Source organism: Strigops habroptila, chromosome 2 (assembly GCF_004027225.2).
Source record: "Strigops habroptila isolate Jane chromosome 2, bStrHab1.2.pri, whole genome shotgun sequence".
Lineage (NCBI taxonomy): Eukaryota > Metazoa > Chordata > Aves > Psittaciformes > Psittacidae > Strigops > Strigops habroptila.
The window spans coordinates 121,623,432-121,638,794 of record NC_044278.2 but is presented as its reverse complement, the minus strand read 5'-3'; the positions used below and the strand labels follow the sequence as shown (position 1 = coordinate 121,638,794).

General features: G+C 53.2%; 2 protein-coding genes and 1 long non-coding RNA gene across 13 annotated transcripts in view; 2 read left to right on the top strand and 1 right to left on the bottom strand.

Annotated features, from left to right (window-relative positions):
- Window positions 1–441: 441 nt before the first annotated feature.
- MRPL48 (mitochondrial ribosomal protein L48) lies at window positions 442–9,668 on the bottom strand. 10 transcript variants are annotated; one of them, XR_003990121.1, is made up of 10 exons: window positions 9,469–9,544; window positions 8,761–8,831; window positions 7,767–7,819; window positions 7,339–7,420; window positions 6,409–6,494; window positions 5,521–5,693; window positions 4,054–4,123; window positions 3,817–3,919; window positions 2,598–2,687; window positions 442–675 (listed from the first exon to the last, which is right to left on the bottom strand). XR_003990121.1 is itself a non-coding variant. In XM_030476816.1 (10 exons), the coding sequence occupies exons 6-10, from the start codon at window positions 5,661–5,663 to the stop codon at window positions 601–603; spliced, it is 525 nt and encodes a 174-aa protein (XP_030332676.1). In that variant the 5' UTR covers window positions 5,664–5,693; window positions 6,409–6,494; window positions 7,339–7,425; window positions 7,767–7,819; window positions 8,761–8,831; window positions 9,469–9,665; the 3' UTR covers window positions 442–600. The 10 variants fall into 10 exon arrangements, 8 of the variants coding, with proteins under 8 accessions (XP_030332676.1, XP_030332668.1, XP_030332669.1 ...); XR_003990122.1 differs by having other exon boundaries at window positions 4,054–4,090; XM_030476816.1 differs by having other exon boundaries at window positions 3,817–3,963; window positions 7,339–7,425; window positions 9,469–9,665.
- A 191-nt stretch (window positions 9,669–9,859) lies between these two features.
- On the top strand, window positions 9,860–13,389 carry LOC115604093. The gene is made up of 2 exons (XR_003990123.1): window positions 9,860–10,053; window positions 13,149–13,389. It is a non-coding gene; the product is annotated as an uncharacterized LOC115604093 (long non-coding RNA).
- A 1,016-nt stretch (window positions 13,390–14,405) lies between these two features.
- Window positions 14,406–15,363, top strand: part of RAB6A (RAB6A, member RAS oncogene family) — a 55,992-nt gene continuing 55,034 nt past the window's right edge. For both annotated transcript variants that reach the window (XM_030476818.1, XM_030476819.1), the window contains exon 1: window positions 14,406–14,752. In XM_030476818.1, coding sequence (XP_030332678.1) covers window positions 14,683–14,752 — 70 coding nt within the window. In that variant the 5' untranslated portion in view covers window positions 14,406–14,682. The remainder of the gene's footprint in view (window positions 14,753–15,363) is intronic.

Genomic DNA, 15,363 nt, shown 5'->3' with positions numbered 1-15,363 from the left:
CAGCCTGGTTTGGGTTGAAAGGACCTTAAAGCTCCTCCAGTCCCAACCCCTGCCACGGGCAGGGACACCTTCCACTAGAGCAGGTTGCTCCAAGCCCCTGTGTCCAACCTGGCCTTGAACACTGCCAGGGATGGGGCAGCCACAGCTTCTCTGGGAAAAGTCTGTGCCAGCGCCTCAGCTTCTGCCTCAGAGCTCATCTCAGTCTCCCCTCTGGCAGGTTAAAGCCATTCCCCTTGGCCTGTCCCTCCAGGCCCTTGTCCAAAGCCCCTCTCCAGGTTTCCTGGAGCCCCTTTAGGCCCTGGAGCTGCTCTAAGGCCTCTCCTTCAGGAGCCTTCTCTTCTCCAGGCTGCCCCAGCCCAGCTCCCTCAGCCTGGCTCCAGAGCAGAGCTGCTCCAGCCCTCGCAGCAGCTCCGGGGCCTCCTCTGGCCTTGCTCCAACAGGTCAGATAAACACATGTTTTTATTAAGACAAGCTCCTTAACAGGGAATTTTCTTCCCATTCACCACATTATTGGCACAGTGCTCATGAAGTCACCTTCTGAAGGGAGAAGGTAATTTCCCCAGGGGCAGCTCCAAAATGGATGGAGAGTTCATCTTCACATCAGTTCATCTGTGCCTTCAGCTCTTCAAGTTCTGGTCGAGCCTTCAACCGGCTCTTGAAGTCAGCTTCTGTGTGCTGGAGAGGACAGAACAACCCAAGTAAATCAGAACCACCTCGAGAACTGTCTGAAATGGAGGAAAATTCACCCTCTCCCAAAGAGAATCACTTAAAAGTGAAAAACCAAAGAACTTAAAAGACTGAAGTGTCTGCTGAACCCAGGGAGCCCAAGCACAGCTCCACCTAGAAGCTCGTGGCAGAGCTCTAAGGCTGCTCTTTTTCACCCAGCCTCCCTCAGAAGCAGGTTCTGGGGGGAAAGCACAGGGCAGAATGGTTCTGAACGCTTGGTGCTGGGATGGGCTGCTCTGAAATTCATCTCTCTAAACTCCTCCTCTCCTGGCTCACTGCTTTTGGCAGCGTGAGGGATGGTGCTGGGCTCAAGATGTCAACTGGCATCTCTATCTCTGCCACTGCCCATCACCACAGCACCTATGTTCTTCAGATCATTGCAGGAGCACCCCAAAGCTTTCAACCCTTGCACCACCAGTGGCATGAGGCCACCTGGGGCTCTCCCCTGGGCTTCCTGCAGAGGACTGCAATGACTTTGCAAGTGGCTCAATGTCACAGTTGTCCCTCCAGGGCCAAAACCATCAGGCACAATTAAACCCAGAAATGGGACTGTGACCAAAGCAGAGATTACTGAGCTCCAGAGACCTTCTCCCATCTTCCTTCTGGTTTTGCAGGGCTGGAGATAAGTAAATATTCTTCAAAAAGCCTCTTAAGAAGCCAATGGTGCTTTCATCTTAAATTTAATTGTGCTGCATTCCCTTTCCAGCCACCAGAGTCTTTTAGTCCCTGAAGAAAAAGGGCTTCCTGGGAATGTTTTGTCTGAATGTAAAATGAGTTCAAGTATCTCCTCACGCCTGGTCCACCAGTGAGTGGAGTTCTGCCCTGAAGTTCTCAGTTCTGCCCTGAGGTCCTCAGTTCCGCCCTGAGGTCCTGAGGTCTTTCTGCAGAAAACAAGCTGATCCTTGCAGAGAGAAGGCCACAAAATGGGCCAGAGCATTTGGGTTTCTAGTCTCAGCTTTGCTACCAACTGCTCCACAACATTCCTGGTGACTCCCAGACACAAGGTGGTGAAGTGCTGCTGAAGGAAAGTGTTCTCTTCAGTTACAGGGAATGTGCAGAAGCAAAGGGAAGCAGTTTGTAACCTGCCATCTCTTCCAGAGCTATAGGATTAGCTGGAAGGTACCTCCTGTGGCACTCATTGTAACCATAGAATCACAGAAGGGTTTGGGTTGAAGGGACCTTAAAGCTCCTCCAGTTCCAACCCCTGCCACACGCAGGGACACCTTCCACTAGGGCAGGTTGCTCCAAGCCCCTGTGTCCAACCTGGCCTTGAACACTGCCAGGGATGGGGCAGCCACAGCTTCTCAGCACCCTCACAGGGAAGAGCTTCTGCCTCAGAGCTCATCTCAATCTCCCCTCTGGCACGTTAAAGCCATTCCCCTTGGCCTGTCCCTGCAGGCCCTTGTCCAAAGCCCCTCTCCAGGTTTCCTGGAGCCCCTTTAGGCACTGGAGCTGCTCTAAGGTGTCCCCTTCAGGAGCCTTCTCTTCTCCAGGCTGCTCCATCCAGTCTCCCCCAGCCTGTGTTTGTGCTGGAATTGCCCTGACCCAGGGGCAGGACCTTGCCCTTGGCCTTGTTGAACTCCATGAGGACCACACGGTCCCACCTCTCCAGCCTGTCCAAGTCCCTCTGGATCCCATCCCTTCCCTCAAGCATGTCAGCTGCACCACACAGCTCGGTGGGCAGGGATGCATCCCGAGGATGCTAAAATGGAGTGTGGAACACTCATGAAGAATTAGAGGTAATGGTTTTCCATAGACCAAGTGGGGGCTGGTTCTGGGCGATCCTGGACATCCATAAGTCTTTCCAAAGCAAATTCATGTCACATCCTATCTGCTTCCTGAGTGCCCATCGTTGGGAAAATCAAACATACCTCTTTCACTAACAGATGGACCCCTTCAGGCTGGTTACTCTGAATGATTTCCAAGAGGATCGGAGCAAACGTTGAACTCAAATGGCTGATCTGAAAGAAGAAATAAAAGTGCTGCAGGAGCAGAACCCCACATCCCAAATGGACTCATTATACTAATGGCATGGAAAGAAAGAGTGTCCCTTTCAGCACGAGCCTGTGGCAGTGAAGCACTTCAGAGAAGCACTCTCTGCTTTGTGCTCACACCTTTACACACAGCACAGCCCAAAGCTCTCATTTTGGCTCTTCTCTGTGAACACTGTGCTTCCTGCTGCTCTCCTGTGCTTCCTGCCTGCTCTCCTGCATGGAAAGAGACTCAACCCTGCATCAAGACCTTCATTTAGGTGAGAATCTAACACAAAGGCTGTCACAGCAAAGCTGCAAGCCTCAGTGTTAACCACACATCAGCTCTTTCCAGGGGAAAAAAATCTACCTCTGGGTTTAAAATGTAATTCAGCAGAGATTTAGCAGGGCAAAATCACTGAGGAGGAAGAACTATTTACCTCAACTAGTTGTACAGGTTTGAAACTGGCCCTGATACTAACAGTATTTTTAGATTTCATTGAGTTTGCTCAATCATTCATCCTTTATAGAATCATAGAATGGTTTGGGTTGAAGGGACCTTAAAGCTCATCCAGTCCCAACCCCTGCCCCGGGCAGGGACACCTTCCACTAGAGCAGGTTGCTCCAAGCCCCTGTGTCCAACCTGGCCTTGAACACTGCCAGGGATGGGGCAGCCACAGCTTCTCTGGGAAAAGTCTGTGCCAGCGCCTCAGCACCCTCACAGGGAAGAGCTTCTGCCTCAGAGCTCATCTCAGTCTCCCCTCTGGCAGGTTAAAGCCATTCCCCTTGTCCTATCACTCCAGTCCCCGATGAGGAGTCCCTCTCCAGCATCTGTGTAGCCCACATGTGAGTTTTCTACCCTTTGCCTTAAGTATTCTGCATAAAATAGTTAATAAATCTTCTGGCTGAAATATATAATCCAGAAACCCCTCTTTTGCTTCTGCTTTGTGAGGAACCTTTAGCAAGAAATCCAATTAGACAGCTCCATGCTTCAATTTACACACAGATTACACCTTTCATTTGTTCCAGGGACTTAACTCCAGGAGTTAAGGGGTTTTGAGAGGGAGCCTGTGATAGGAAGCACTGCACAAGAGCCACAGCACGATCAGCACACTCCTACCTGGACAACCCTCTGATGGGTTGTGAGGACAGCATCCAGCTGCAGTTTGGAACCTCTCTCTTCCAAGAACAGCACTTCATTGGTTTTGGTGGGCATCGCGTAGCTGCAGGAACCACAGGTCAGTGCTTTGGCCAGGGAGGGAGATTCCTGCTTTACAGGAAGGAATCAACCTCCAGCAGCAGAGAATGTGGAAGGAGATTAACTTTTCATAAGGAATTAATTATGCAAACTATGTACCTTGCAACTCAAGCACTGGCAGAAGGCGGGTGCTTTACTGGAAAGAGATAAGGAGAAGCTTGCAGCATCCCTGCCAGCAGAAAGCTGTTTGAGCTACAAACCCCAGCCTGAGAACTTGCAACTTCTTGAAGAGTTGAAAGCAAGCTCTAAAGGCACAGTTCTGATTTATTCTGTAATCTGTTCATCAGGAACAGAGGCAGAAGCTGCCAGGCACCACTCCAAAGACCTTATTTCCACCTCTGTATTCACCAGGAGTACGATGAGGCACTGGATCAGATCCCACTCTGCAGTTAGTGTTCCCCCCGAGACCTCAGCCTCCCCCTCTCCACTTGCACAGCATCAGTAACAACAGGCTACATCCTACTGCCCATGTTTTACCCCACAAGCTCTGCTCTCTAAGGGGCAATCATTTCTTTCTGTACGTACTGAACCCTGCACACTAAGTCCAACCTGATGGCACAAATATGATGAAAGGTAATAAAGCTTTAAGGTAAGTAAAGATACACATTTCAGAGAAGCACCACTAAGTGCTTCTCCCAGTGACTACAGCTCCTCGGGTGCACTGCAGGCACCAAGGACCTGTCTCATATCCCTCAGAGCCATTAAAACCAGCAAAGCTGCTATCAGGATACGTCTGCTTTGGAGATTGAGTGTGCAACTGAAGCATCCCCTACTACTAAAGCAGTGGGTAGCTCTCCCACAGGCTTCAGGGGTTGCCTAAGTTCATTCTAGTTTGTATAATCCCTTGCAGTGAGCACAATATATGCACAGAGCCTATAAAAACCAGCAGCATAACTCAGCAATACTTAAGCTCACATTCCCAGGCTCAGCACCCACAGGCTTAAGCCTCTTCCATAGAATCATGGAATGGTTTGGGTTGGAAAGGGCCTTAAAGCTCATCCCCCAAAGTTGGACCCTCAAGCTCCTGTGTCCAGCCTGGCCTTGAACACTGCCAGCGATGGGGCAGCCACAGCTTCTCTGGGCACCCTGTGCCAGCGCCTCAGCACCCTCACAGGGAAGAGCTTCTGCCTAAGAGCTCATCTCAATCTCTGACAAGTTAAAGCCATTCCCCTTGGCCTGTCAAAGCCATTCCTCTTTCTCTAAGGAATGAGGAGTAACAGCTCTTTTTCCCTTGGAATCTGTTCTGTCAATGCCTGAACAACTCCACTTCAGCCCTCCTTATACGAATGGGGCTTGGAGCAACCTGCTCTAGTGGAAGGTGTCCAGACAGGTTGGAACTGGAGGAGCTTTAAGGTCCCTTCCAACCCAAACCCTTCTGTGATTCTATGAATAAAGCATCCCAAACTGTACAGACACACATAAAGAGAACACCAAGCAGGTGACAAAAGATTGGGATGTGGGAATCTATCAGGGATTGTGCCCTTATCTGCAAGGTATCATCATGCAGGAGCCTGACGTGGCCTAACACAATGAGCTGCTGAGGGATGAGAGCACAGCTCCTCATACCTTTCATTGACTCTAATGGAGAGTCTGTTGCAGAGTTTATGCACGTACTGAGCAAAATGCTCCACGAGACACATATCATAGGAAGTCATCTGGATGTTGATATCTCCATACTCATAATCTGTCCCAGCATTTATCTCTTTCATCTGTACTCTGTCCTTCTTCCTCTTTGGAGCCTGTATTTAATAAAGAGAACACAGCAAGCAGATCTGTTTGGAACAAAGCTGGAAATAAACCCATTACCTCTTGCCCACACAGGAGACCATCTACAGCTCTCTCTTCTGACAAAGGTTTGCTGAGCTGTGTTGAACATCTCACAGCCCATCTGTGCTCCCTCTCCCTGCCTCTGAAACTGGGATGACATCCTGTGAACAGATGTTCTCAAGTTGAGCAGTTCAGTTCTTGGATGGCAGAGCCACAGAAGCCACACAGAAAATACATGCACACCATGATTCATTTCTTCCAGAAGAAGACAAAAAGAGAGGAGAAAAACTGCTTTTTATTTCAGTTCCTGCCTTCGAGGCAGCTGTTTAGAGGAGTTGTTGGTTCCTCCTTCCATAAAAATTGTCATCTTTCCAAACTTGAGGGAATGTAGAAAGTTTAAATGCAAATAAAACCTGCTGACAATGTTCTGCAACGATCTGAAGTTGGGGGGTTAAAATTCAGCATCAGGAAGAGATTCCTCCTTCCCCAAACTACTCATTGACTTAAAGAGGAATGCACTGGACAAGGTATTTATGTACCAAGGAGCAGTAAACTCCTTGGTAAAGAGAATTACATTGTTCCTTTTCCATATGATTAGCCATGGAATTAATAATCCCACCGTTTAAATCAGACTGTACCAACGTGGCTCAGCTGAAAGCAAGCACAGCAGTGGAATTTTATACCTACCTCTTTGGGGAGCAGGTATTTGAACCTCCCAATGCCATGTGTAGGACGGGATCTGTAGTGTCTGTGGCAACTCAGGAGTGCATCACCTTAAAACAAAGCAGAGCAAACACGTTTCCAGCCCTTCTTTTAACAGATACAGGTGCTTTGAGAGCCCCAAATCCACACTGGGGGCAGGAATTTGCCCTCAGTTCTTTGACAAAGGCAAAGCCAAGCTAAAGCTTCAGGTGATCTCTGCCCCACACAAGGCTGGTACAATTCACAGTTGGTTACAGTGAGAAACAAATAAGGAAGAGATTAAAAGTGATTCATTTCCCAGGTGAATTCTCAGGCAAATAAAAGACAGACTTGTCAGCACCAGTGGATGAGGAGGATGCTGATGAAATGTTCTATCTGTCTCCTCTTCCATGACAGCAGTGATGCCACCACGATGGATCTGAGCCCCCGTTCATTTTCAATCCAGTCCTGTTTAAATATACATGTGCTAGGAAGCCAAATGAGAACAGCATCAGCTTTTATTTATCCTTCCTTCTCCAGGGTAAAATGAGACCCTCAATAATCCTCATTTTAATAAAAGAAGCTCAGAACAGCAAAGAGAAGCTGAACACCGAGGATTTAAGCCACTTGGTTACACTTTGCCTCCACATCAAAAACAAATTCTAGTTTAAATTGTGACAGCAGACACCAGCAGCTCAATAAATGTTAAAGTCACGAGGGTCTAAGTCAGTTCCTGGGCAGTAACACAGTGAATAGCATCTGCCTGGTGTCACACCACAGTGTAACACCATGACTAGGACCCTGCTCAGCCAAGAAGAGGGAAAGAGAAGAGAAAGGTAAGGAAAACAGGTATGGGAGTGGAAGAGCAGCTGCTCAGTGCAAAATTAGCTTAAAAAGTCAAAAGGAGACACAAACACTCTAATGTGTCCTATTTACCTGGGGTAAAGGAGGCTTTGCCTTGCAATGGATTAGTGAGAGGCCTTACCTGCAGCACACAGATGGCTTTCTCTGGGTGTTGCTGCTCTGTAGGAAACAAGGCAATCATTAAGAGCTCTGCTTTCACCCACCAGATGTGGAAACAACACCACATCTGGCCAATCGCCTTGAACAAAGGCTCCCACCCCATGTCCCTCAGACACAGAGAGATCCCATTAGCAATAGGACTTTTTCTTCCTCACATCCTACAGCCCCTTCAGCTCCCAGACATCAGCTCAAGGTCTTCCCTCCAGAATTGAGATGACTTTCATTGGCAATAAAGTGCTTTTTTTGTCATGTATGTTTTCTGGCACTATCAGGAGAAGTGACGAGTGTTTTAATGACTTACACTGTGTTTTCCTTCCTGGGTTTGATCTCAGATCACTCACCTGCTGAGTGCAAACACTTGCTTTAGCAATGCTCTCTTCTTCAAGCACAGCACCTGCAACAAGCCACCATGGTTAAAATCCCAGAGCGGTTTAAGTTGAAAAGGACCTTAAAGCTCCTCCAGTCCCAACCCCCTGCCCCAAGCAGGGACACCTTCCACTGGAGCAGGTTGCTCCAAGCCCCTGTGTCCAACCTGGCCTTGAACACTGCCAGGGATGGGGCAGCCACAACTTCCTTGGGCATCAAAACAATGCTCTGAGATGCTCTGAATGTACCAATAACCCTCCCAATCTCTCCACAGCCTCCAGCCACTATTGCTCCCCAGAATACAGCTGTAACACAGAGATGATGGCATCCTGGCCTGGCTCAGCACCAGTGTGGCAGCAGGGCCAGGGCAGGGACTGTCCCCCTGTGCTGGGCACTGGTGAGGCTGCACCTCGAATCCTGTGTCAGTTCTGGGCCCCTCACTCCAAGACATTGAGGTGCTGGAGCGGGGCCAGAGAAGGGCACCGGAGCTGGTGCAGGGCCTGGAGCACAAGTGTGATGAGGAACGGCTGAGGGACCTGGGGGGGTTTAGTCTGGAGAAGAGAAGGCTCAGGGGGGACCTTCTCGCTCTCTGCAACTGCCTGACAGGAGGATGGAGCCAGGAGGGGGCTGGTCTCTGCTCCCAAGGAACAAGGGATGGGACACTTGTCTTTTCCAACCTATTCTAGTTGTTTCTATGACTGTGTTAACCTTCTCATGTACCCCCTCACTTTGGTTTGGGATCCAACACATCAGGGTAGGAGGTTCTCCTCCCCTTGGTTACTGATCACATTCGTCCCTCACACCATCCCACCACCGCCAGGTTACAACAGCCACGTGAATAACCCTCATGCTCGTTCCAGATCCACATGGATGGAGGGAAACAGCTCATCCATCACCAGGGCAGAGCTCTGCTGTCACCACAACCCTGACAGGCAGAGCTGCATCAAACCGGGGAGGGGGGATTGTTACCAATGTCAGCAGAGGGACAGGGAGGACTAGGGATGGTCCCGCAAGGCAGTGACATGGTGGTCCCTGGGTACCTGAGGAGGAAAGAGGGATGTTGGGGGGGGGATCTCTGCCCCTGGCCCAGGTACACCAGTGTAAGCAATGAGGGCACTAAGTCAGGGTCAGACATGTGACACAGCACCCCAATTCCCTTCAAATGGGGAACGGGGCTCAAAATTCCCCTCCTTTCAGCTCTTAAAAGGGGCCTAAAGATGGGGAAAGACTTTTTAGCAGGGTCTGTTGTGACAGGATGAGGGGCGATGGTTTTAAACTAAAAGTTTAAACTAAAAGACGGAGATTCAGGCTGGATGTGAGGAAAAAAACCTTCCCTGTGAGGGTGCTGAGGCGCTGGCACAGGGTGCCCAGAGAAGCTGTGGCTGCCCCATCCCTGGCAGTGTTCAAGGCCAGGTTGGACACAGGGGCTTGGAGCGACCTGCTCTAGTGGAAGGTGTCCCTGCCCGGGGCAGGGGTTGGGACTGGAGGAGCTTTAAGGTCCCTTCATCCCAAACTAGTCTGAGGTTCTATGATGACTCCAGCCCCAGGGCCGGGCCGTGTCCCCCTCAGTAGCAGGGCTCGGCCTGTCCCTCCTGTCCCCAGAGCCCCTCCCCTCCCCGTCCTGCCGCGGTACCGGACCCGGTGTCCCCCCACAGCCGGTCACAGCCCAGAGGTTACCTTCGGCAGCGCCGCGCTCATCCCCGCGCCCGGGACGGGGCCGCCCGGGTCCCCGCGGCTCCCTCCCCTCGTTCCCCTCGATAACTTTCGGACAACCCGCGGTGCTGGCGGCGCCCGATGTCCTGAAGGAGCGGGTGAGGAGAGCCTGAGGGGGCCGGTAATGGCGGACACCTCGTCCCCCTCACACCGGGACCGCGCTCCGCCCGCTCCCCGCACGCTGATTGGCTGTCCGCGGCGGCCATCTTGAGTGTGGCCTGGGTGGACCCGCCTCAGTGTGGCGCGGCGGCCATCTTGAGTGTGGCATCGCGGCCGCCATGTTAGGGCCGTGAGGGAGCGCTGTGAGGGGCAGCGGGGATGGAGGGTGCCGGGGCCTGTCAGGGCGGGCGGCTTCATGGCTCGGTGTCTGTGTTCATGAGCCCTCAGCCAGCTCACGGTGTCCCTGCTGGCTGTGGGATTCAGGCAGGGACCGGTGCAGGCTCAGCAAGACCCTGCTGCAGCCTGGAGACAGCCGCAGGGCTGGGCTGGGTGTGCAGGTCTGAAGCGGGGACAGAGGATTTGGTGCTGAACCGGCTTGTTTTGGCTCTGGTGTGAGCACTGCAAAGGGGTTTGGGGGTCTTTTTGCAGTTGAAGCGGTAGAGTTGGACCTTACCCTGCAGTCAGCAGCCAAGTAATGGTCCAGGGTTTGCTGTGTCTATGAAGATAGAGTGTGTGAGCATGAGGTGCCCAGTTCCAATGGCAGGCACGCTTTGGGCTTGTGAGGGAAGCAGAAACTCCTCTTCCCACAGCAGGCTGCTCCCCCTGAGGGCAAAGTGAATCCCACCTTAGTGCCACTGCCTTCATCCCAGCTGCTGTCTGGGCGCGCTTCCCTGGATTTGAAGGGGGAAGGATGGGGACATTCCTGATTTACAGCATGTGTTTCCCAGTGGGAGAGGAAGGGGGAAAGGGGTTTGCCTGGCAGACCAGGATGGAAGGGATGGGTGATGTGTGATCCCAAACCTGACAGTCTTGAGCTGGCTTGGGAAAATCCCATTGCAAACTGTCCCCTCCTGTCTCCTCCACATTCCTTCACCAGAATCATGGAATCAATCAGGTTGGAAAAGACCTTTAAGCTCATCCAGAGACTCCAGCCCTGCCCTGGGCAGCCTGTTCCAATGCCTGAGCACCCTCTGGGGAAGGAATTGTTCCTCAGCTCCATCTAAACCTGCCCTGGTGCAGCTTGAGGCCGTTTCCTCTTGTCCCATCCCTTGTTCCTTGGGAGCAGAGACCAGCCCCCTCCTGGCTCCGTCCTCCTGTCAGGCAGTTGCAGAGAGCGAGAAGGTCCCCCCTGAGCCTTCTCTTCTCCAGACTAAACCCCCCAGGTCCCTCAGCCGTTCCTCATCACACTTGTGCTCCAGGCCCTGCACCAGCTCCGGTGCCCTTCTCTGGCCCCGCTCCAGCACCTCAATGTCTCTCTTGCAGTGAGGGGCCCAGAACTGACACAGGATTCGAGGTGCAGCCTCACCAGTGCCCAGCACAGGGCCATCTCCAGTGCAAACCTTCCTATCTCCTAGGTTCTTCTCCACTCCCTTCTCTGCTGCCTGGCCCTAATTTCCCCTTTCTTGATAGCGGATCCTCCTGCCTGCATCCCTGAGCCCTCATTGCTCTCCATCCTGTGCAGGAGCTGCCTGGCAGCTTGATTTCAGGTCAGGATTTCTAGCTCTGCTGACTGATCACTGCCCCAATTGCTTCTGTCTGGAGCTGTCAGGGCTTGAGACAGACTTTCTGCCTTTATCTCCAGTTCATCTGCGTTCATTGATGTGGCAAGTCTCTGCTGCAAACCAGGCTCATGCATTTGATTCCAGCTCCACCCTGCCAGGCCTTCTCCTGCATTTCCGAGTGCCTGGAGCTCCTGACACACACCTGACACCCCAGATATTCATCTCCATTGTGATCTGTTGCATGGAGGGGAGAGAAGGAACAAGAGAGGACAAGGTTTGCCCGGATGCAGAGCACGGGTGGGCTCAGTGCCATGCACGGCACTGTGCTGTCTCCTCCACTCAGGTTTGGAGGAAGCGGAGAGGATCTGCACCACCTTTGCTCTCTCCTCCTTATCAAGGCCATGGGCTCCCAGCTCTGAGCTGTGTTCTTGTGGCATTCCCTGGACATGACAAAACTGCTTATGTGGAACGGATGTTGTCCTGCCCTTTGAGCCCCAGGCAGGGCCACCCTGGCAGTGACGCTGGTTTGATGACTCCCGGCTCTTCGAGCAAGGAGCTCAGTGGGAGCCTGAGCTGGATTGGGGCCAGCATTCCTGTACCAATAAAGCTGGGCTTCTCCTCACATGAACTTTGAATTCCTGGAGGAAGGGCAGAGCTCGAGGAGAAGCTGCTGTGCCTGGAGGGGGACTGGTCGGTGCTGTGTTTGTGGGAGGACACCGTGATGGGCACCACAATTAAGAGCAAGTCATGCTCATGACAACCTCTTGTTCCGTGACCGCACCTCGAATCCTGTGTCAGTTCTGGGCCCCTCACTGCAAGAGAGACATTGAGGTGCTGGAGCGGGGCCAGAGAAGGGCACCGGAGCTGGTGCAGGGCCTGGAGCACAAGTGATTTGATTCTATGGTTCTATGGCCTCAAACTCTCTGTGCTCAGGGAGGGGGCTACACTCCCAAATCCCCTCTGCCCCTCATGGGGGCTCATCACACAAGATGTGGCTGAGGGGGGAGCATTGCCCCAGGCCCAGTTTGGGGTAGCACAGTCACAAATTGGGGTAGAGCAGTACCCGCCTCCCAGTGACCATCGTTGTCCTACACATCTCGGTGAGAAACAAGTCCATCTCCTCACTGCAGAGTTTCTCCATCATCTATCACAGACGGCTACATTTTAAGGCCAAAAGGGACTGTTAAATCACATAATTCAGCCTCCTGCACGCCTCGGCTATAGGTTTCCGCTGCATGGAAGCAGATCACTCCTGCTCTGATGAAAGCATCTTTCTCATAAAGGCTCCTGCTCTTGCTTTTCCTTGGATACAAAGATAGCACTGCTCTTGGCAGCTTGTTCTGGTGGCTGAGCACCTTCTCTGTTAAAACCCATGGACCTTATTTCCAGTCTGAATGTGCCTCAGCTCCCGGATCTGCCTTTCTTTGACTAATGAATCATTTCAGAGCCAGGTAACCGAGTCCCTCTTTGCAGGAGCACAACCTCCTTCTTTGTGACATTTAAGAAAGCAAAGGTGTTGCTTTGTTGCTTCCCCCCTCAGCTGCAGAAACCCAAACCACCCCTTCTCTGTACTCTAATTAGAACTGAAATAGAACCACGGAGCTCTTCTTCCTTCCCAAGGCTCCTGCAGCTGCTGAAAGGGCCTGGCCTTGCTGGAGGGATTATTTCATCCATTCTCTTCTGCTTCGCTGCAGATTCCTCCCTGTCACGTAGCTGGATGTGCCTGTACAGCACAAGTGCTGGCAGAGGTGATGCTCGAGTGGTTTGTGGCTGATGCAGAGGCTGTTGCAGGCTTCTTGCCTCTTTGCAATCCACCTTCTGTCACACTGGAGGAGCAAAGCTGTCCCAGGAGACTTGAGATCAGCACCTGAAAGTTTCTGCTTCTTTTTGGAGTTGTTTAATTACAAAAACAGTCGAAAAGTGTTTAAAAACATCTTGGAAGAAAACCTCTGATATATTTGTCTCCTTTTCTACCTTCTGCAGAGCTTCTTAGGACCATGCCAAAGGGCACCAGGAGTCAGCAGGATGATATCCTCTGCCTTCAGCGAGCAGAGCCAGGTCCCTCAATTGCTTTATCTTGAAAGCCACATCCATTTTCCCTGCCAGCCCCTTGGGCTGAAACCTCTTTGGCAGGCAATGCAGAAGGGTTTCCTTCACCCAATGCGAAGAGATGCTGAGCCTGAGCTGAGCTTTTGTGATAAGAATAATTGTTACCAACAGCCAAGACTTCTCCCTGGTAGAGAGCCCTTGTTTTCCCTGGGATCAGCAGGAAAGATCCCTGAAATCCGTATGTAAACAAGGACAAGGCGATTCTGCCCCTCTGCTGCGCTCTGGGGAGACCCCCCCTGCAGTCCTGATCCAGCTCTGGGGCAACAGCACAAGAGGGACGTGGAGCTGCTGGAACGAGGCCAGAGGAGGCCCCGGAGCTGCTGCGAGGGCTGGAGCAGCTCTGCTCTGGAGCCAGGCTGAGAGAGCTGGGCTGGGGCAGCCTGGAGAAGAGAAGGCTCCTGAAGGGGAGCCCTTAGAGCAGCTCCAGTGCCTAAAGGGGCCCCAGGAAACCTGGAGAGGGGCTTTGGACAAGGGATGGAGGGACAGGCCAAGGGGAATGGCTTTAACCTGCCAGAGGGGAGATTGAGATGAGCTCTGAGGCAGAAGCTCTTCCCTGTGAGAGTGCTGAGGTGCTGGCACAGACTTTTCCCAGAGAAGCTGTGGCTGCCCCATCCCTGGCAGTGTTCAAGGCCAGGTTGGACACAGGGGCTTGGAGCAACCTGCTCTAGTGGAAGGTGTCCCTGCCCGTGGCAGGGGGTTGGAGCTGGAGGAGCTTTAAGGTCCCTTCCAACCTTACAGTCCCTGATGAAGGTCCCTCTCCAGCAGCCTTGTAGCCCCCTTCAGACACTGGAAGCTGCTCTGAGGTCTCCATGCAGCTTCTCTTCTCCAGGCTCAACAGCCCCAGTGTTCTCAGCCCGTCTTCATACATGAGGTGCTCCAGCCCAATGAGAGCTGCACACACTGTGGGCAGACCATGTTCATCTGCCTTTCCCCACAGACATCTGGGCTCCCCTCCGACAACTCAGTGATTTCACCCGGCACCCGGCACCCCCTAGCAGCCATCATTCAGCTCCAGAGTGATCGCACCCCCGGCCCCGACGCAGCGGGCGCCAAATCCCGCCCTCTCCACTCCATGTAGCCCCGCCCCTCCCGCTCTGATTGGCCCGCCGCGCCGCGGTAGGCGTGGCTCCCCGGCACGCAGCGCGACGTGCCTGGCGCGGGGCGGGGCGGCGTCGTGCGCGGGCGCGGTGTGAGGCGCGGGGGGAAGGAGCCCGGCCCTGAGGGGAGCGGCGGCGACCGCGGCAGCTCACCCGGCCTCGCTTCACCGCGCCGGGGCTCCGCGCCCGGCCCTGCAGCCTTCACCGAGGAAGCGGGGAGGCGGTGGAAAGACAAGCGAGCGCAGAGCGGTTCGCGGGTCCCGCCGCGGGGAGCGGAGCGAGCGCGGGGCGGCGGTGGAGGCTCCTCCATCATGTCGGCGGGCGGGGACTTCGGCAACCCGCTGCGGAAATTCAAGCTGGTGTTCCTGGGCGAGCAGAGCGGTGAGTCACCGCCCGGCATGGCACGGCTCGGGACGGGTCTCCGCACACCTCCATTCACCCACCGCCGCGGCGGACCCACCCTTGGGGGGGGCTGGGGTAGCGCCTGAGGGGACCCCCCCCCCTACCCTGCTGAGGGGGTGGCTTTGCCATAACCCCGCTTTATGAGGGGAAAAGGGGTCTCCCGGCCGCTCCCCGCCGCTTTCCGTGCGGTGGGGGGGCTGCCATGGGGCGTTCGCCTCCCCCCAGCAGGGGCTGCGCTGTGGTCAGTGCCCCTTTGGTGACAGGGAGAGCTCGAGCTGTGGTTTAAAATAAAACCAACCCCAAATCCACGGCCACATCTGCAGAAACAGTTGCTGATTCATTTAATCCCGGCTCCTCTGGGGGTTTTTTTGGGGGGTAGGAGACTCAATTCCTGGTTTTTTTCCGTGTAAATACGGCATTTTTCGTACATGAAGTTATGTCTTGGCACTTGCAATGCTGAATTCAGTCGAGGAGGTTTTCTTCATCCTGGCTTTTCAATTAGAAATAACAACAAAACCCAAGCGGTTTCTCCTCCCTCAGCACAAGGCCTCTCTCTTCAATTCTGCATTTCAATCCTTTCACTCTGGAGA

Coding starts and splice junctions, on each gene's coding strand:
- MRPL48 (XM_030476808.1), bottom strand. CDS start 8,815: ATGTCACTGCCTTGCGGGACCATCCCTAGTCCTCCCTGTCCCTCTGCT. Junction 7,421..7,766: donor CAAGTGTTTGCACTCAGCAG/GTGAGTGATCTG, acceptor CCTACAGAGCAG/CAACACCCAGAGAAAGCCAT. Junction 3,964..4,053: donor GCCAGTGCTTGAGTTGCAAG/GTACATAGTTTG, acceptor CCTGTAAAGCAG/GAATCTCCCTCCCTGGCCAA.